At 47.6% G+C, this 20,498-nt stretch overlaps 1 protein-coding gene across 7 annotated transcripts in view; it reads left to right on the top strand.

Annotated features, from left to right (window-relative positions):
* UNC79 (unc-79 subunit of NALCN channel complex) overlaps positions 1 to 20,498 on the top strand; it is a 218,308-nt gene that overhangs the window by 23,740 nt on the left and 174,070 nt on the right. For 5 of the 7 annotated variants that reach the window (XM_075330270.1, XM_075330274.1, XM_075330271.1 and 2 more), the window contains exons 3-4: positions 7,176 to 7,480; positions 12,451 to 12,621. In XM_075330270.1, the coding sequence (XP_075186385.1) occupies positions 7,176 to 7,480; positions 12,451 to 12,621 (476 nt within the window). Of the gene's footprint in view, positions 1 to 7,175; positions 7,481 to 12,450; positions 12,622 to 20,498 lie in introns of those variants that run through there. The other 2 variants (XM_075330275.1, XM_075330276.1) reach the window with 2 other exon arrangements.

Consider the following 20,498-nt stretch of genomic DNA (forward strand, 5'->3'; position numbering starts at 1 on the left):
AGCCAGCGCTAAGCGGTGCACGCTGGTATCCAAGATAAATATCGGGTAACCAAGCAAAAAGTGCTTTGCTTTAAGTTACCCAATATTTACCCTGGATACGTGTGCAAGGAGGTCGACACTTCCTCACTCGGCTCTGTCCCCTCCCGCACTCCGCATGTGTACACACTCACACACACACACTCACTTGTCCCCAGCCCTGCAGTCCCCGCGGCACTGACGTCCTCAGCGCCACGGCCCCGCTCGGCTCCGCCCCCTCGCGCTCCGCCCCCCTCGCGCTACGCGTCCGCACACAACGGAGTCCGACAATGAATTCTGTTCTTTGTCACCCGTTGTACAACGCATCAGTCACATGCGTCAAGCAACGCATGTGACTGATGCAAAACAACGGAAATGTGAACCTAGCCTAAGAAGGCAACGTCATAAAAATATTGCATGGGCGTTACTGATCTTCAAATGATGAAACAATAGAAATATCATTTTCAAAACCTCTGGATTTCTCCAGTCTGGAACATGAGCCTCTTACATAAATCCCGGCACTTCCAGCCTCGGCGGCTATCACTAAAGTTATTAATGGTTGTCTGAGGAAGGTTCTGCCTCTGAATGCACTTGTGCACTTCTTGCTCATGCTACTGTAAGCAGCTTGTGTGGCCAAAACCGGCTCCAGTGCCTCCGGACTTGTCTACCATGTATCTATCATCTCTGCACTTGTCTCCCATGGCTGCAGCATCTCCAGACTTGTCTCCTTTGGCTGCAGTGTCTCCATATTTGTTTCCCATGTCTGCAGCATCTTACCACTTGTGTCCAGTGGCTTCAGTGTCTCTGGACTTGTCTCCCGTGGCTTCTGTGTCTTTAGACTTGTCTCCCGTGGCTTCTGTGTCTCTGAATTTGCCTTGCAAGGTTGCAGCGTTTCCAGACTTGTCTCCCATGTCTGCAGTGTCTCTTAACTTGTCTCCCATGGCTGCTGTGTCTCTGGACTTGTCTCCCGTGGCTGCAGCGTCTCTGGACTTGTCGCGCAAGGCTGCAGTGTCTCCAGACTTGTCTCCCATGTCTGCAGTGTCTCTCAACTTGTCTCCCATGGCTGCAGCGTCTCTGGACTTGTCTACCAAGGCTGCAGTGTCTCCAGACTTGTCTCCCTTGTCTGCAGTGTCTCCGGACTTGTCTCCCATTGCTGTAGCATCTCTAGATTTGTCTCCCATGGCTGCAATGTCTCTGGACTTGGCCCCCTAAGGCTCTAGCGTCCCCGTATTTGTTTATGTCTGCAGTGCCTCCACACTTGGCTCCCATGGCTGCAGCATCTCTTTACTTGTCTCTTGTGGCTTCAGTGTCTCTGGCCTTTTTTCCCATGGCTTCACTGTCTCCAGACTTCTCTCCCATGGCTGCAGCATCTCTGGACTTGTCTCCCGGGCTGCAGCATCTCTGGACTTGTTCCTGTGGCTTCAGTGTCTCTGGACTTGTCTCCCATGGCTGCAGTGTCTCTGGACTTGTCCGCCATGGCTGCAGCGTCTTTAGACTTGACTCCATCAAGCACATCTGGGACGTCATTTTCGGTGATTACTTCGGAGCTGCCAGCAGAAGATCTTAATAATTTTCACAAGTGCATTCAGCGGCAGAACCTTCCTCAGACGACCATTAATAACCACAGTGATAGCAGCCGAGGCTGGAGGTGCCGGGATTTCTGCACGAGGCTCATATTCCAGTCTCAAGAAATCAAGATCTTGTGAAAATTTAGTTTCCATTATTCAGCATTTGCAGATTATTGATGTCTCTATTCTGTGATTTCCAGCACTTTTTTTCCTGCGATTTCAATGTGGAGAGTAGATGGGTCTCATGGATGGATCTAAAGGGACGTTGTCCAGTTTTATTCTAATGAATTGTGATCACTTTATAAAGAAAAGTTCTGCAAGGATATAAAATTCCTCACCAATTCCTTACCATTATCAGGACCTCTGCTTGCTGTTAGATGAATGGAAACATTTTTGTACATACAGTTGATGTCTGCAATTCTCATTAATTAGCACAGGAGAGAGATTTGCCTAGACTGATACATTGTAACTATCTAAGCAGTTGTGTGAGCAGGAAGACTTCCTGACATGACGGGTTTTCACTCTACGTAATTGAAAATACTTAGTCACTGACAGCAAGCAGAGATCTTACATGGATGAGGAAATACAACCCAAAAAGTGTATTGCAAGGTACGGGAGCTTTTTTATGCTTTATTAGAGTAAGACTGGATGACAGCCTGAAAGTGGATCTGTCACCAGATCTCAGTGTACAAACTGTGGACATTAAGAAATAAATCTCTTAGACCTGATCAGACTGGTGTCCTGATTACAAATCCTTGTCATGGCTGTATGATCCTCATATAGAGATGGGCATATTATAAGTCCAGGTACAGAGTGGGAGCATGCATGAGTCAGTGTATTCACTTTCCGACCTACTTGACTGACATTTACTCAGTCTGCCCGTCCAGCCTGACTGACAGCCATTCAGTCTGTACCCACCCTGACTGACAGCTATTCATTCTCCACTTGCCCGCCTTGACTGACAGCTATTCAGTCTCCGCTCACCCAGCCTGACTGACAGCTATTCATTCTCCACTTGCCCGCCTTGACTGACAGCTCTTTAGTCTCCGCCAACCCAGCCTGACTGACAGCTATTCAGTCTCCGCCCACCCCGACTGACAGCTATTCAGTCTTCGCTCACCTGGCCTGACTGACAGCTATTCTCCATCTGCCTGGTGTGACTGACAGCTATTCATTCTCCGCTCGGCCTGACTGACAGCTATTCAGTCTCTGCCCGCCCGGCCTGACTGACAGCTATTCAGTCTTTACCCATCAGGCGTTACTGACAGCTATTCAGTCTCTGCCCGCCCGGCCTGACTGACAGCTATTCAGTCTCCACCCAACTTCACTGACAGCTATTCAGTCTCCGTCTGCCCTGCCTGACTGACAGATATTCAGTCTCCGCCTGCCCGGCCTGACAGCTATTCAGTCTCCTCCTGCCCGGCCTGACTGACAGATATTCAGTCTCCACCTGCCCTGACTGACAGCTATTCAGTCTCCACCCATTTTGACTGACAGCTATTCAGTCTCCACCTGCACTGACTGACAGCTATTCAGTCTCCGCCTTCCCTGACTGACAGCTATTCAGTCTCCACCTGCCCTGACTGACAGCTATTCAGTCTCCACCTGCCCTGACTGACAGCTATTCAGTCTCCGCCTTCCCTGACTGACAGCTATTCAGTCTCCACCTGGCCTGACTGACAGCTATTCAGTCTCCACCCAACTTGACTGACAGCTATTCAGTCTCCACCTGCCCTGACTGACAGCTATTCAGTCTCCACCTGCCCTGACTGACAGCTATTCAGTCTCCACCTGCCCTGAGTGACAGCTATTCAGTCTCCACCTGCCCTGACTGACAGCTATTCAGTCTCCACCTGCCCTGACTGACAGCTATTCAGTCTCCACCTGCCCTGACTGACAGCTATTCAGTCTCCACCTGCCCTGACTGACAGCTATTCAGTCTCCACCTGCCCTGACTGACAGCTATTCAGTCTCCACCTGGCCTGACTGACAGCTATTCAGTGTCCACCTGGCCTGACTGACAGCTATTCAGTCTCCACCTGGCCTGACTGACAGCTATTCAGTCTCTGCCTGCCCTGACTGACAGCTGTAGCTTGTGCTGAGCAGTGTGGATGCCAGCGGCACCAGGAGGGGCATGAGGAGCTGTCAGTCAGTCTAGATGGATGATGATTGAGTTACACTTTCCTAAAGGCTGATATCTATGGGATGTATAATAATGTACGCAGTTTATATAGTAAAATCTGGTAACAGAGTGGTGCTGATGACTTCACTTTGTAATTTCTGCTCAGGAGATGGTTATCTTGGCCACGGCTGAGTGATGTGGACTTCCCCTTTAAGACAAATGATTTATTAGATATTCCAAATAAAATGTTACACATGTAAATGTCTGAATTTGGTTGGTTATTATTAACAGTTATAAAGTCCAGTAGATATTATAACAATGTGCTGTTATAGAGCTATTGCTATGGGATGGGCATGAAATAAGTGTATATTGGGACAATGAGCATTAATGACACGTCCCATGCAGATTAAAGCCCTTTTAGTGTGTCCTGTGCTGAGGTGGAGAAAAACGTCCCTGCCTGTGCCCCCACGACAACACTTCCTGCTTGTGTGCACTTCCACCTTATTTTACCATTTATTATGCTTGATCTTATAGCAGCCAATCAGATCACTTCTGAAAGTTTAAACTTAAATTGTGACTGGTTGCTACAAAGCCCATTGTGCCTATGGGAGCACAAAACCACATGCAAGGCAAGAAGTGTAGACATAGGGGCGCAGGCAGCGAAGCTATCCTCACTGACTTTGGTAACAAGCATTTAGATCCTAAAGGAACCTTTGGGGGCTTTAATACAAATAGTATAGGGGCTCTAATGCAGATCTGGTGGTTATAAAAAAATAAACTAAAATACAAAAAGATTTTTGTGAATTGAATACATTTTTCAACTATGTTGGGTAATGTTATAAAAGTGCCTTTATAAGGATGGTAATGCTATATATAACTGTAAATCGCCCCTATCCCTTATTATTGGTGAATATATAAATGTTTTTGATATTTTAAAGCAGCAAATTTTACAGGTTATATATAGAAATAATCTCTTTAAACAGTAGAGTCACCGTGTACATATATTACTGACCCTGAGTTACATCCTGTATTATACTCCAGAGCTGCACTCACTATTCTGCTGGTACAGTCACTGTGTACATACATTACATTACTGATCCTGAGTTACCTCCTGTATTATACTCCAGAGCTGCACTCACTATTCTGCTGGTGCAGTCACTGTGTACTTACATTACATTACTGATCCTGAGTTACCTCCTGTATTATACTCCAGAGCTGCACTCACTATTCTGCTGGTGCAGTCACTGTGTACATACATTACCGATCCTGAGTTACATCCTGTATTATACATCAGAGCTGCACTCACTATTCTGCTGGAGCAGTCACTGTGTACATACATTACATTACTGATCCAGCACTGATACTGAGTTAAATCCAGTATTATATGTCAGAGCTGCACTCACTATTCTGCTGGTGGAGTCACTTTATACATACATTACATAACTTATCCTGCACTCACCTATACTGCTGGTTTATTGCAAGTGTAGGATATGTTATGTAATGTATATAGGCAGTGACTCCACTGCAGAATAATGAGTGCAGCTCTGGAGTATATCAGGATGTAACTCGGGATCTATACAGGATAAGTAATGTAATGTCTGTACACAGTGACTCCGCCTGGAGAATAGTGAATGCAGCTCTGGAGTATAATACAGGATAAAACTCAGAATTAGTACTGGAATAAAATCTTGATAATTTATGTAACTGACTTATCTTGATTCTTTTTTTAGTTAGTTCTTCACACATCAAATGACTGTACAGTGGCGGGTGTTATTAAAAAAGACATTTCCCAGAAGGCAAATCACCAGAAAAAGTTCTGTATAGACAATGAATAAAAAAGGGATGCAGGAATATTATAAGTCTAAAGTCTGCAGAATAGTGAGTGCAGCTCTGGAGTATAATACAGGATGTAACTCAGGGTCAGTAATGTATGTACACAGTGACTGCACTAGCAGAAAAGTGAGTGCAGCTCTGGAGTATAATACAGGATATAACTCAGGATCAGTAATGTATGTACACAGTGACTGCACCAGCAGAATAGTGAGTGCAGCTCTGGAGTATAATACAGGATATAACTCAGGATCAGTAATGTAATGTATGTACACTGACTGCACCAGCAGAATAGTGAGTGCAGCTCTGGAGTATAATACAGGATATAACTCAGGATCAGTAATGTAATGTATGTACACAGTGACTGCACCAGCAGCATAGTGAGTGCAGCTCTGGAGTATAATACAGGAGGTAATTCAGGATCAGTAATGTAATGTATGTACACAGTGACTGCACCAGCAGCAGAGTGAGCGCAGCTCTGGAGTGTAATACAGGATATAACTCAGGATCAGTAATATATGTGCACAGTGACTCCTCTGTCTATGTAGGTTACTTCTATCTATAACCTGTATAATGAGCAAATGCTTTAAGTTTGTGTTCCTTTCAAATGGACACAGCAGGAAAAAATTCAGATCCGCGATATTATTCAGTGACCACATTCAGCACAGATATGATATGATATTTTGTGACTAGTCAGAGAAATATAAAGATATCAAGTTAACAAAATAGTGTTTGTATTGTTAAAATAATCTGTTTCCTCCCCAAACATGGACAATGTTAAATTATAAGCGCATAATCCGCCATTGCCATTAGCTCCACCTATGCTACAAATCATCAATTATATCTTATTTTTCAAAGCTTCCTCCCAGTAGCTTAGTGAACATTTTTGGAAAGAAATATGATTTCTTAATCCATGTGCCTGTTGAAACCTCATTATGTCAGATGATACTGATGGAATGTCATGAAACAGTATCATAAAATACATACAGACATTATTTTGGTGCAATAAACATGTGTTTTTTAAGAAAAACTAAAACCTCTTAACAAACTCACATGTTTATTACTGGCTAAAAACATGTTTCTGGAAGTGCCACACCTATATTTTACAGGGTCGGATTTACAATGTATCGAGACCTTGGAAGAAAAACAAAATAAAAAGAAACAAAACTAATTAAAAAAAAAAAGGATACAATGTAACCATCTGTTTCAGATCGGAGGACTGTGATACAATTGGATGCTCAGATTGGCCTTTTACCCATCGGGTTTTGGATTATTACAAAGCATGGGTGCCTGCAAAGCATGGGTGTGACACTGAAACATGCATCCTTATGGTTTTGCTCCTTATGAACCAGATAACACATGAGATGCAATGAGAATGTTGAGCAAAGACAAAAAAAAAAAATAAAAAAAAAGATTAAATGAAAATAAAACAGAGAAATACGATTTTTGTTTGCAATTTCCTCTTGTCAAGCGTGAAAGTGAAGCGATCTAGTCTAGAGCCTGGCACCAGATTGGTAGGCATTGCATCTAATGTGGCGCGTATCTGGTGTTTTATTCTTTGTTTTACAGTGTCATTTCAATGTAATGTGCTGTTTTTTTGTGTCTTTGTTGTCTCTTTTTTTTCTTTGTCCCCTCAACAGCATTTTGTCCCGGTCAGGCAAGAAGGAAAATCAAGATGCCGCCAATTTGACAGTGCCCATGACTATGTGTCTTTTTCCTGTGCCATTCCCACTCACTCCATCTCTAAGACCACAGGTCAGTTCCATCAACCCTACTGTTACTCGCTCCCTCCTTTACAGCGTCCTGCGAGATTCTCCATCAGAACGAGGCCAACAAAGTCGAGATGCTCAGTTATCAGAGTACCCTTCTTTGGACTATCAGGGGCTCTATGTGACTCTGGTGACGCTGTTGGATCTAGTCCCATTGCTTCAGCATGGACAACATGGTAAGAGATTCTTTTTTTTTCCTTTGTAACTCCTTTAGATGGGGCTGGGGATGCACAATTTGGGGTCGGTTTCTTTCTTAAAGGGGTTTGTTTCAAGTTTAGAAGTAATTCCCTATTTGATAACTTCTCAATTGCTGGGGGTCTTACAATTGGGACCCTACCCCGATCCTGACTTTGGGACTCTGACGGGAGTGCCAGAGACCAGCGCAGTGCAGAGCTTCTCCAGCAGTCCCATTGAGAATGAATGGAGCGGGACGTGCATACTCAGCCTTCGCTTTATTCAGACAGGGCTTTTCAGGGTTACTATCTCTGGTTCAATGAGGGTCCTAGGGGTTGGACTTCCAGTGATCTGGAAGTCACAGGTAGGGCATAACTTTTAATCTTGGTATATACCATTTCAAGAAGAACTTCTATAATTATAAAGCTGAGTTTAGTTTGGAGGTTTTAGATTTATCCCTTTCTCTTTAAAAACAGAATAGTTATTTGGGGTAGTCTGTCGTCATGATCAGTGGAGGGGCTTCCTTTTACCTATCAGATGTAAGAAGTAATGCGTTGGGTTTGGTTACCTAGTTAAAACGTGACTTTGGAAAGTCTAAAGGCCACTTTACGCGCAACGACATCGCTAACGAGATGTCATTGGGGTCACGGAATTCGTGACGCACATCCGGCCTTGTTAGCGACGTCGTTGCGTGTGAAACGCAGGAACGACCAATAACGATCAAAAACACTCACCATATCGTTGATTGTTGACACGTCGTTCTAATCCCAAATATCGTTGCTGCTTTTGGACGCAGATTGTTCGTCGTTCCTGAGGCAGCACACATCGGTATATGTGACACTGCAGGAACGAGGAACAACATCGTATCTGCGGCCACTGGCAATGAGGAAGGAAGGAGGTGGGCGGGATGTTATGGCTGCTCATCTCCGCCCCTCCGCTTCTATTGGGCGGTTGCTTAGTGACGTCGCTGTGACGCCGCAGGAACCGCCCCCTTAGAAAGGAGGCGGTTCGCTGGCCACAGCGACGTCGCTAGGAAGGTAAGTCCGTGTGACGGGTGTTTGCGATGTTGTGCGCCACGGGCAGCGATTTGCCCGTGACGCACAACCGACGGGGGCAGGAGCTTTCACCAGCGACATCGCTAGCGATGTCGCTGTGTGTATAGTGGCCTTTAGGCTATGTTCAGACTTTGGGTTTTTGCTGCCTTTGTGGTAAATGAAACTAATTTTATTTAAACATGTACTGTAGACAAATGACACACCAAAAGCACAGCAAAGAAAGCAGAAAAACCTACTATTTGGAAGCAGCTTTATTACTGCCAACAGAGCAGGGTTGAGAAAAAGCAGCAAAAACCAATGTGTGAAATACTCTTAACAGCGTTCAGCACACAGTTATGAACCAAAGAGGCCATTATTAAAATGGGCCTAATGCCATACAACATAGTAGTAGACCGGCAGAGCCCTGACATTAAGGACACTCCATTAGTCTCAGTAATATGGGTCAATAGGGGAGATAAAACCTCATTGGATGTTTTATTTTTTATCAGTATTATACCCTGTATTGTTGTTCAATTGAAATAAGAAATCCATCTGAACACTGAACGCTTCAGTACAGCCCTGAGGGTCCTGTCCTGTGGACACTACCGAGAGAGCCCTACTGGTTTAGCTAGGAGACCCCTACAAGCATAGCCCTGAGGGTCCTGTGGACACTACTGAGAGAGCCCTACTGGTTTAGCTAGGAGACTCCTACAAGCATAGCCCTGAGGGTCCTGTGGACACTACCGAGAGAGCCCTACTGGTTTAGCTAGGAGACTCCTACAAGCATAGCCCTGAGGGTCCTGTGGACACAGCTGAGAGAGCCCTGCTGGAATAGCTAGGAGACTCCTACAAGCATAGCCCTGAGGGTCCTGTGGACACTACTGAGAGAGCCCTACTGGTTTAGCGAGGAGACTCCTACAAGCATAGCCCTGAGGGGCCTGTCCTGCGGGCACTGCGAGAGAGCCATGCTGGGATAGCTAGGAGTCTCCTACAAGCATAGCCCTGAGGGGCCTGTCCTGCGGGCACTGCGAGAGAGCCATGCTGGGATAGCTAGGAGACTCCTACAAGCATAGCCCTGAGGGGCCTGTGGGCACAGCCGAGAGAACCCTGCTGGTATAGCTAGGAGACTCCTACAAGCATAGTCCTGAGGGTCCTGTGGACACTGTGAGAGAGTCCTGCTGGTATAGCTAGGAGACTCCTACAAGCATAGCCCTGAGGGTCCTGTCCTGCGGGCACAGCTGAGAGAGCCCTGCTGGAATAGCTTAGGAGACTCCTACAAGCATAGCCCTGACGGTCCTGTCCTGCGGGCACAGCTGAGAGAGCCCTGCTGGAATAGCTAGGAGACTCCTACAAGCATAGCCCTGACGGTCCTGTCCTGCGGGCACAGCTGAGAGAGCCCTGCTGGAATAGCTAGGAGACTCCTACAAGCATTGCCCTGAGGGTCCTGTGGACACTGCCGAGAAAGCCCTGCTGTTATAGCTAGGAGACTCCTACAAGCATAGCCCTGAGGGGCCTGTGGGCACAGCCGAGAGAACCCTGCTGGTATAGCTAGGAGACTCCTACAAGCATAGCCCTGAGGGGCCTGTCCTGCGGGCACTGTGAGAGAGCCATGCTGGGATAGCTAGGAGTCTCCTACAAGCATAGCCCTGAGGGGCCTGTCCTGCGGGCACTGCGAGAGAGCCATGCTGGGATAGCTAGGAGACTCCTACAAGCATAGCCCTGAGGGGCCTGTGGGCACAGCCGAGAGAACCCTGCTGGTATAGCTAGGAGACTCCTACAAGCATAGTCCTGAGGGTCCTGTGGACACTGTGAGAGAGTCCTGCTGGTATAGCTAGGAGACTCCTACAAGCATAGCCCTGAGGGTCCTGTCCTGCGGGCACAGCTGAGAGAGCCCTGCTGGTATAGCTAGGAGACTCCTACAAGCATAGCCCTGAGGGTCCTGTCCTGCGGGCACAGCTGAGAGAGCCCTGCTGGAATAGCTTAGGAGACTCCTACAAGCATAGCCCTGACGGTCCTGTCCTGCGGGCACAGCTGAGAGAGCCCTGCTGGAATAGCTAGGAGACTCCTACAAGCATAGCCCTGACGGTCCTGTCCTGCGGGCACAGCTGAGAGAGCCCTGCTGGAATAGCTAGGAGACTCCTACAAGCATTGCCCTGAGGGTCCTGTGGACACTGCAGAGAGAGTCCTGCTGGAATAGCTAGGAGACTCCTACAAGCATAGCCCTGAGGGTCCTGCTGGCATAGCCGGGGAAGTCTATCAAGTATAGCCCTGAGGGTCCTGCTGGCATAGCCGGGGAAGTCTATCAAGTATAGCCCTGAGGGTCCTGCGGACACAGCTGAGGGAGTCATACTGGTATAGCTGGGAGACTTCTATAAGCATTGCCCTGAGGACCATGTAGGCATAGCCGGGGATGTCTCAGGGAAAGCCCTGAGGACCATGCAGACATAGCCAGGGAAGTCCCACGTAAAGTCCTGAGGGCCATGCAGACATAGCCAGGGAAGTCTCACGTAAAGCCCTGAGGGCCATGCTGACATAGCCAGGGAAGTCTCATGTAAAGCCCTGAGGGCCATGCTGGCATAGCCGGGAAAGTCTGAAGTAAACAGCTGTGAGAGTCCTGCAGAAGTAGCCAGGGAAGTCCCACGTAAATCCCTGAGGGCCATGCAGACATAGCCAGGGAAGTCCCATGTAAATCCCTGAGGGCCATGCAGACATAGCCAGGGAAGTCCCATGTAAAGCCCTGAGGGCCATGCAGACATAGCCAGGGAAGTCCCATGTAAAGCCCTGAGGGCCATGCAGACATAGCCAGGGAAGTCCCATGTAAAGCCCTGAGGGCCATGCAGACATAGCCAGGGAAGTCCCATGTAAAGCCCTGAGGGCCATGCAGACATAGCCAGGGAAGTCCCATGTAAAGCCCTGAGGGCCATGCAGACATAGCCTGGGAAGTCCCATGTAAAGCCCTGAGGGCCATGCAGACATAGCCAGGGAAGTCCGAAGTAAACAGTTGTGAGAGTCCTGCATTTGTGTCCTGCAGGCATAGCCATGGACATCTAACAAGCATAGCCAAGAGAGTTGTGAAGGATTTGCTGTGAGAATTATGCGTAAGCATAGCCATGAAGGCAAACCCTGGGGGAGTCTATCAGGTATAGCCCTGAGGGTCCTGCGGTTATAGCCGAGGACGTTTATCAGATATAGCCCTGAGGGACCTGCGGGCACAGCCACGAGAGTCCTGCTGGAATAGCTGCGAGACTCCTACAAGCATAGCCCTGAGGGTCCTCCATGCATGGCTGTGAGAGTCCAGTAGCTAAAGCCGTGGGAGTCCTTCAGGCACAGACATGAGAGTGATAAGCATAGCCGTGCGAGTCTATCGAGTATTACTGAGAGACTTCTGCCAAAATCTCCGTGATACTGCTGCAGGATGTGCCCTGAGCGTCCAGCAGACATTGCTGCAAGAGTCCGGCAGGTCGAGCTGTGTAACTGAGATCGCTCACATGGACAGAACAGGAGTGTGAGTGACCGCTTCAATTTCACATTTTATCAGGAATAACCTAAGTCATTACCTGAAATGCATTGATACCATGTGAAACACAGCACCTTCAGAGCTGCATCCATAGTTCTGCTGCCTTTTAGAGCAGTGCAGGTCAGATAACAACATAACAGCCTCCAGATCAGAGCTCAGCTGTTTGGACTCTTGTGTGACTGTAAAAAAAAAAAAAAGAAATCACAGACTGTTTCCAAGCACAACCGTCAGAATATTCACTGCAGATCTGGTCAGGAGTAGAGTATAAGACATGATAATAAAGTGCGGACCCTTCTTACGTACAGACCCCCCTGTGCTGCCCCCGGGTCTTTGGTGCAGTGTAACCTTGTAGCGTCGTCACATTGTGTCAGCTTGTGTTACATTTCTTCTCGTTCTCACTAACTTCGTCTCCCGTTTCTAGATCTGGGACAGTCGATATTTTACACGACCGCTTGTCTGTTGCCTTTCCTGAGCGATGATATATTAAGCACTTTACCCTATACCATGATCTCTACCTTGGCCACATTCCCTCCCTTCTTACACAAGGACATCACCGAGTATCTCAGTACGTCGTTCTTACCCATGGCGATATGTAAGTACCCTCGTTATTTCCTCATTACTCTGTGTTTCACTGAATTATTGCTATCAGGGCCATAGAAACAGAGGTGGCCGCTGCCCCCAGGCCCTGATAGCCAACACATAAAACGCACAGTATTATACACGGCACATGCTAGCTAAGGGCCCTGGAACAAAGAACCGGGAGACTCTCACACACTTATGTCTAAGATATTCTTTAGTTTTATTATTGGGTTTAATATTTATTTGTCAATAAAGTTAATGTGTCACCTGTTCAGACTTTACACAAACCATAGTCAGAATAAAATTAAGAGCGATGGCATGAGCTCACCTACTTGCTGACGGTTTCCACCGAGCAGCAGAAATTATTTCTTTACACTGCTCAAAGTGGAAGCATACAAGTAATGAAAAGATTAGCAAAAAATTGAACAAACGTATTATCAAAGGGAATCTGTCACCAGGTTTTTGCTCCTTCATCTGAGAGCAGCATCATGTAGAGACAGAGAGCCTGATTCCAGCGATGTTTCACTTGGGCTATGTGCGCACATTGCTTTTTTTAGACGCTGCATTTTTGTGTGTTTTTTGCCGCTAAAAACGCTCCCGTGGCAAAAACGCAGTGGTAAAAACGCTTGCGTTTTTACCGCGTTTCGGTGCGTTTTTGGCTGTCTTTTGTTGCGTTTTTGATCATTGCGTTTTGCGTTTTTCCAATGCATTGCATGGGTGGAAAACGCAGTAAAACGCAGAAAAGAATTGACATAACCGTTTTTTTTTTCAGCGTAAAAACACAGCTAAAAAAAAGAGTTGTGTGCGGACAGCAAAAATGAAAACTCATAGACTTTGCTGGGGAAGCAAAGTCATGCAGTTTGGAGACCAAAAACACACCCAAAAAACATGCAAAACGCACTGTGCGCACATAGCCTTACTGAGCTGTTTGCTGTCATTTTAATAAAATCAATGTCTCCTCTGCTGCAGATCTAGTTATACAGCTCTCTTGATTATGCTGGACTACCTGTAGCATGCCAAGTAGTCATGCAATGATAATCTACTGCTGATTTAACAGGGATTTTATCAAAACTACACTAAGTAGCCCAGCAAGTGACACATTGCTGGAATCAGGGTTTCTGTATCTACATTATGCTGCTCTCAGATTAGGTGGTGAAAACCTGGTGACAGATTCTTTTTAAAGCGATGGATTTTATATCTCCTTTCATAGGTCCAGCCTCCCTTCTAAAATTAAGCTAGGTTTTGTTTTTCAGAAACTGTATTTTTTTCTTTTTTAAATAAATAAATAAAATAAAAATTCAAGAAAAAAATGATAGTAAAAATGTTGATTAACTAAAAGAAAAAAAGCAGAAGCAAATTTTGCAAAATACCAGATATTTAAAGGTCTCCTGTCACAAGTAACAGATGGTATGGATTCTATGAAATGACCTAAACAGTGTGCGATATCAAAATTAACCTCTCGGCTTGAGTTCAGCGGAAACCTGTGTTGGGGGAGACCTCAAGGGGGTCTCCCTCTCAGGGTCTCAGAGGAGGATTCCAAATCAGAACTGCGCAGATGAATCAGGAGAAATGACCACACAGAGACATGACTATCCGGGTGAAGCTCAATGCTCTTCTGACCCTTGTATTCAAAACATAGCATATATACAGCTTACTCAATACATCCACGTTATCTATTAACCAACCAGCTAGCCAGAAATAGCTCATTCCTTGTCTGAACAGTCTTAGCAACATTCGTTAGCAAAACATTCAAGTGTGTTTAGACATAGATGAGAGTCTATGAATGGAACAATGTCAGTTACTTATTCTCTTCTATTCATGAATGTCAGTTACTTATTTGAAACTACAGATAAGCATTCTTCTATGAATAGAAGAATGCTAGTTACCTATCTGAAACCACAGATAAGTACTGTATCTCTTCCATTCATGAATGTCAGTTACTTATTCTCTTCTACTCATGAATGTCGGTTATTTATTCATGAACTAAAACTTATTCTACTTAGCCCTGAGCATAATTTGTTTTGGTTATATATTCCATTGATATTTCAATTAGGTATATATGGAGAAGCAATACATAAAGAACTCAAAGGGCAGATTATCTTATTATTATTACACTAGATAAACGATTCATAGCCTAGGCCTTCACACCTGGAGGTTCAGTTCGGCACGGGTAGCTGGAGTTTAAATAAAGTTTGGTTTGGGTTTGGACTTGACCTGGACCTCAATGGAAGTCACTAATTGGGCAGCTCATTTCTCCACACACATGCAGCCAGCCATAAACCGTTCACTTTTAGGGGAGAGGGAATGGAGTTTTTCCCTTTTTTTTTGGTTGCACACTACATCTGATCACGCTGTTGTTACCCCAGTGCGAGCGATCAAACACTGCAAGCATCTCGCCCTGGGCTGAGCACCGAGCGTACCCGAGTGATGCTCGCACTGGGCTGAGCACCGAGCGTACCCGAGTGATGCTCGCACTGGGCTGAGCACCGAGCACACCCAAGCAGCTCGCACTGGGATGAGCACCGAGCGTACCCGAGTGATGCTCGCACTGGGCTGAGCACCGAGCGTACCCGAGTGATGCTCGCACTGGGCTGAGCACCGAGCACACCCAAGCAGCTCGCACTGGGCTGAGCACACCCAAGCAGCTCGCACTGGGCTGAGCACCGAGCACACCCAAGCAGCTCGCACTGGGCTGAGCACCGAGCGTACCCAAGCAGCTCGCACTGGGCTGAGCACACCCAAGCAGCTCGCACTGGGCTGAGCACCGAGCGTACCCAAGCAGTTCGCACTGGGCTGAGCACACCCAAGCAGCTCGCACTGGGCTGAGCACCGAGCACACCCAAGCAGCTCGCACTGGGCTGAGCACCGAGCACACCCAAGCAGCTCGCACTGGGCTGAGCACCGAGCACACCCAAGCAGCTCGCACTGGGCTGAGCACCGAGCACACCCAAGCAGCTCGCACTGGGCTGAGCACCGAGCACACCCAAGCAGCTCGCACTGGGCTGCGCACCGAGCACACCCAAGCAGCTCGCACTGGGCTGAGCACCGAGCACACCCAAGCAGCTCGCACTGGGCTGAGCACCGAGCACACCCAAGCAGCTCGCACTGGGCTGAGCACCGAGCACACCCAAGCAGCTCGCACTGGGCTGAGCACCGAGCACACCCAAGCAGCTCGCACTGGGCTGCGCACCGAGCGTACCCGAGTGATGCTCACGTGAATGGTTTCATATATAAAGCACCTGACCTGAACCATAAACTCTTGGCCAATCTAAAGAATCAGAGGGGCTTGTATGATTGTATCTCCCTCCTCCAGACAGAGGCCCTTTAATATATAATAATTATTAATTAATAATAATAATACCAAGAAAAAAAAGTGACCTGGTATCCCTTTAAATGAATGTTTTTACCTGTTATATTTGGTGGATTTGCCTATTTTACAATCTGTGCGCCCGTTTCACTTTTTGTGAGTGCTGCTTATGCCTTGGTGTCGCTCATACACCGCGGTCTAGAGCCCGGCTGGGATTCTGCAGATCAGTCCTATGCTCCATTTATATCTCGCCTTGGGATGATGATGACTTCAAGGCTCCATTGATGAGGCGAAAACCGTCAGGACATTGGACAGAATGCTGTGTAATTATTGAAATAATGTATACATCAAATATTGTACAATAATATACAATAATAATAACAAGAAATATATAAAATATATAAGGTATAATAATTGTACTAATAATGTATAATATTTAAAAATGGCAATAATAATATGTCATGTACCATGTATTAATTCTGAGTAAAATGTACCGTACTCTCTGCTTTGCCTTTTGAACTCCATCTCTCACATTATGTACAATAGTGTATATATTGTAAAATGATTGTAGTAATGTATAATATGATAACTGTAATGCAATGATTGGAAATCTCTTATCTCCATATTTATTCACCGCAGAGCATAGAACCGATCAGAAGTTGAAAGTTGAATGCTTTTTTCTTTATTTAATTTGCTAAAATTAGCTTATTTAGTAATTGATAACAGCAATACACATCAAAACATTGTACATGGGCTGCACCTATGACTGTGATGAAGTGTGTCCTCCACTGTGCCCGGGCCGCATCCACCACTGCCCCGAGCTGTGTCCACCACTATGCAGCGGGCTGTGTCCACCATTGTGACCGGGCCACGTCCAGCACAGTGCCCCAGGCCGTGTTGACCACTGTGCCCCAGGCCGTGTCCATCGTTGTGACTGAGCCACATCGACCACTGTGCCCCGATCCGCGTTGACCACTGTGCCCCAGGCGGTGTCCACCACTGTGCCCTGGGCCGCTCCACCTCTGTGCCCAAGGTCGCGTTCACCACTGTGCCTGAGCCGTGTCCACCACTGTGCCTGGGCCATGACCACCACTGTGCCCCAGACTACGTTGACCAATGTGCCACAGGCCACATTGACCACTGTGCCCCATGCCTCGTCCACCACTATGCCTCAAGCAACGTCCAGCACTGTGCCTGAGCCTCTTCCACCACTGTGCCCTGGGCTTCATCCACCACTGTGCCCCAAGCCGCGTCCAGCACTGTGCCTGAGCCACTTCCACCACTGTGCTCTGGGCTTCATCCACCACTGTGCCCCAAGCCGTGTCCAGCACTGTGCCTGAGCCACTTCCACCACTGTGCCCCAAGCCACGTCCAGCACTGTGCCTAAGCCACTTCCACCACTGTGCCCCGGGCTTCATCCACCACTGTGCCCCAAGCCACGTCCAGCACTGTGCCTGAGCCACTTCCACCACTGTGCCCTGGGCTTCATCCACCACTGTGCCCCAAGCCGCGTCCAGCACTGTGCCTGAGCCACTTCCACCACTGTGCCCTGGGCTTCATCCACCACTGTGCCCCAAGCCACGTCCAGCACTGTGCCTGAGCCACTTCCACCACTGTGCCCTGGGCTTCATCCACCACTGTGCCCCAAGCCACGTCCAGCACTGTGCCTGAGCCACTTCCACCACTGTGCCCCGGGCTTCATCCACCACTGTGCCCCAAGCCACGTACAGCACTGTGCCTGAGCCACTTCCACCACTGTGCCCCGGGCTTCATCCACCATTGTGCCCCAAGCCACGTCCAGCACTGTGCCTGAGCCACTCCACCACTGTGCCCCGGGCTTCATCCACCACTGTGCCCCAAGCCACGTCCAGCACTGTGCCTGAGCCACTTCCACCACTGTGCCCCGGGCTTCATCCACCACTGTGCCCCAAGCCACGTCCAGCACTGTGCCTGAGCCACTTCCACCACTGTGCCCCGGGCTTCATCCACCACTGTGCCCCAAGCCACGTCCAGCACTGTGCCTGAGCCACTTCCACCACTGTGCCCCGGGCTTCATCCACCACTGTGCCCCAAGCCACGTCCAGCACTGTGCCTGAGCCACTCCACCACTGTGTCCCGGGCTTCATCCACCACTGTGCCCCAAGCCACGTCCAGCACTGTGCCTGAGCCACTCCACCACTGTGCCCCGGGCTTCATCCACCACTGTGCCCCAAGCCACGTCCAGCACTGTGCCTGAGCCACTCCACCACTGTGCCCCGGGCTTCATCCACCACTGTGCCCCAAGCCACGTCCAGCACTGTGCCGGAGCCTCTTCCACCACTGTGCCCCGGGCTTCATCCACCACTGTGCCCCAAGCCACGTCCAGCACTGTGCCTGAGCCACTTCCACCACTGTGCCCCGGGCTTCATCCACCACTGTGCCCCAAGCCACGTCCAGCACTGTGCCTGAGCCTCTTCCACCACTGTGCCCCGGGCTTCATCCACCACTGTGCCCCAAGCCACGTCCAGCACTGTGCCTGAGCCAGTTCCACCACTGTGCCCCGGGCTTCATCCACCACTGTGCCCCAAGCCGCGTCCAGCACTGTGTCCCGAGCCATGTCCACCACTGTGCCCCTGGCTTCATCCACCACTGTGCCCCAAGCCGCGTCCAGCACTGTGCCCCGAGCCATGTCCACCACTGTTCCTGAGCCGCGTCCAGCATTGTGCCTAAGCCGCGTCCACCACTGTGCCCCATTCTGTGTCTGTATTCTTTTTATATTTAATGGTGGAAAAGGGGGTGTATTTAAACTTTTTTTTTTAAATTATTATATTTTTCACACTTTTTATAACTTTTTTTGTTTATGGGACTATAACCTGTGATTGTCTGATCTCTTGTGCTATATACAGCATTGTCACAGTATTGCTGTTTATTGCAAGAGTGACTGTCTCTCCTTTGAAGCCCAGCCCCAGGCAGGGTTCAATGGGAGCTCTGTAATGATAGGCAAACCCAGGCTGTCATAGCATCCCATCAGCAACCAGTGATCATGTCATGGGCGCGCCAGTGGGCATTTAGAATGACGCTCACTTATGCCGGCGCTTTGCTAATGCTGCTGTCAGAGTTGAACAGCTGCATTTAACAATAGAAGCGCCGTCCACAGTTGATACAGGTAGGTGCAGGCTGTAATTGTAATACACAGCCATTACCTGACGGGTATGGGGCGAGCTTACCTTGTGAGCCCGCTTCCGACATGCGCCATACCTGGAACGGTGTTTGTTGTGAAAGGGTTAATGCAGTGCTGCCTGAGGACTCGCATATCATGAGCATACAAGATTGACTGTTGGCCTTGTCGTTTGTGCATGTTCACAGTTCTCCTGAATCTGTGAATCTTGCAATGATATTATGTCCTCTATAATGTTGTATATTCAAAGTCTTTGCAGTTTTAGTTTCAGGAACATTTTTCTGAAATTATTCCACAATTTTTAGATGCAGTTCATAAATTGGTGACCTCTGACTATCTTTGCTTCTGAGAGACTCTGCCTCTCTAACATGCAATTTTTATACATGTGACTAACTTGAAAATTGACCCTTCAGTTGTTTTTCATTACTATTATTACTTACTTTTCCAGCCTTTTGTTATCTCTCTCCCGACAGCTCTGAGATTTGTCGCTGCCATTTATTTCTAAATGAGTTTAGTTTTTCAAATTACAGTGTCTTGCGAAAGTATTCAGCCCCCTTGAATTTTTCAACCTTTTCCCACATTTCAGGCTTCAAACATAAAGATAAAAATGTTAAATTAATGGTGAAGAATCAACAACAAGTGGGACACAATTGTGAAGGTGAATGAAATTTATTTAACATTTTTAAAAAAATAAACTGAAAATTGGAGCGTGCAATATTATTCATCCCCATTAAGTTAATACTTTGTAGCGCCACCTTTTGCTGCGATTACAGCACAAGTCTCTTGGGGTATGTGTCTATCAGTTTTGCACATGGAGAGACTGAAATTCTCGCCCGTTCTTCCTTTGTAAACAGCTGGAGCTGAGTGAGGTTGGATGGAGGCGTTTGTGAACAGCAGTTTTCAGCTCTTTCCACAGATTCTCGATTGGGTTCAGGTCTGGACTGTGACTTGGCCATTCTAACACCTGGATACGGTTATTTGTGAACCATTCCATTGTAGATTTTGCTTTATGTTTGGGATCATTGTCTTGTTGGAAGTCAAATCTCCGTCCCAGTCTCAGGTCTTTTGCAGACTCCAACAGGTTTTCTTCAAGAATGGTCCTGTATTTGGCTCCATCCATCTTCCCATCAATTTTAACCATCTTCCTTTTCCCTTTCCCTGCTGAAGAAAAGCAGACCCTAACCTTGATGCTGCCTCCACCATGTTTGACAGTGGGGATGGTGTGTTCAGGGTGATGAGCTGTGTTGGTTTTACGCCAAAAATATCGATTGGCATTGTGCCCAAATAGTTTGATTTTGGTGTCATCTGAGCAGAGCCCCTTCTTCCACATGTTTGGTGTCTCCAGGTGGCTTGTGCAAACTTTAAACAACACTTTTTATGGATATCTTTGAGAAATGGCTTTCTTCTTGCCACTCTTCCATAAAGG

The sequence above is a fragment of the Anomaloglossus baeobatrachus genome, chromosome 12 (assembly GCF_048569485.1).
Source record: "Anomaloglossus baeobatrachus isolate aAnoBae1 chromosome 12, aAnoBae1.hap1, whole genome shotgun sequence".
NCBI lineage: Eukaryota > Metazoa > Chordata > Amphibia > Anura > Aromobatidae > Anomaloglossus > Anomaloglossus baeobatrachus.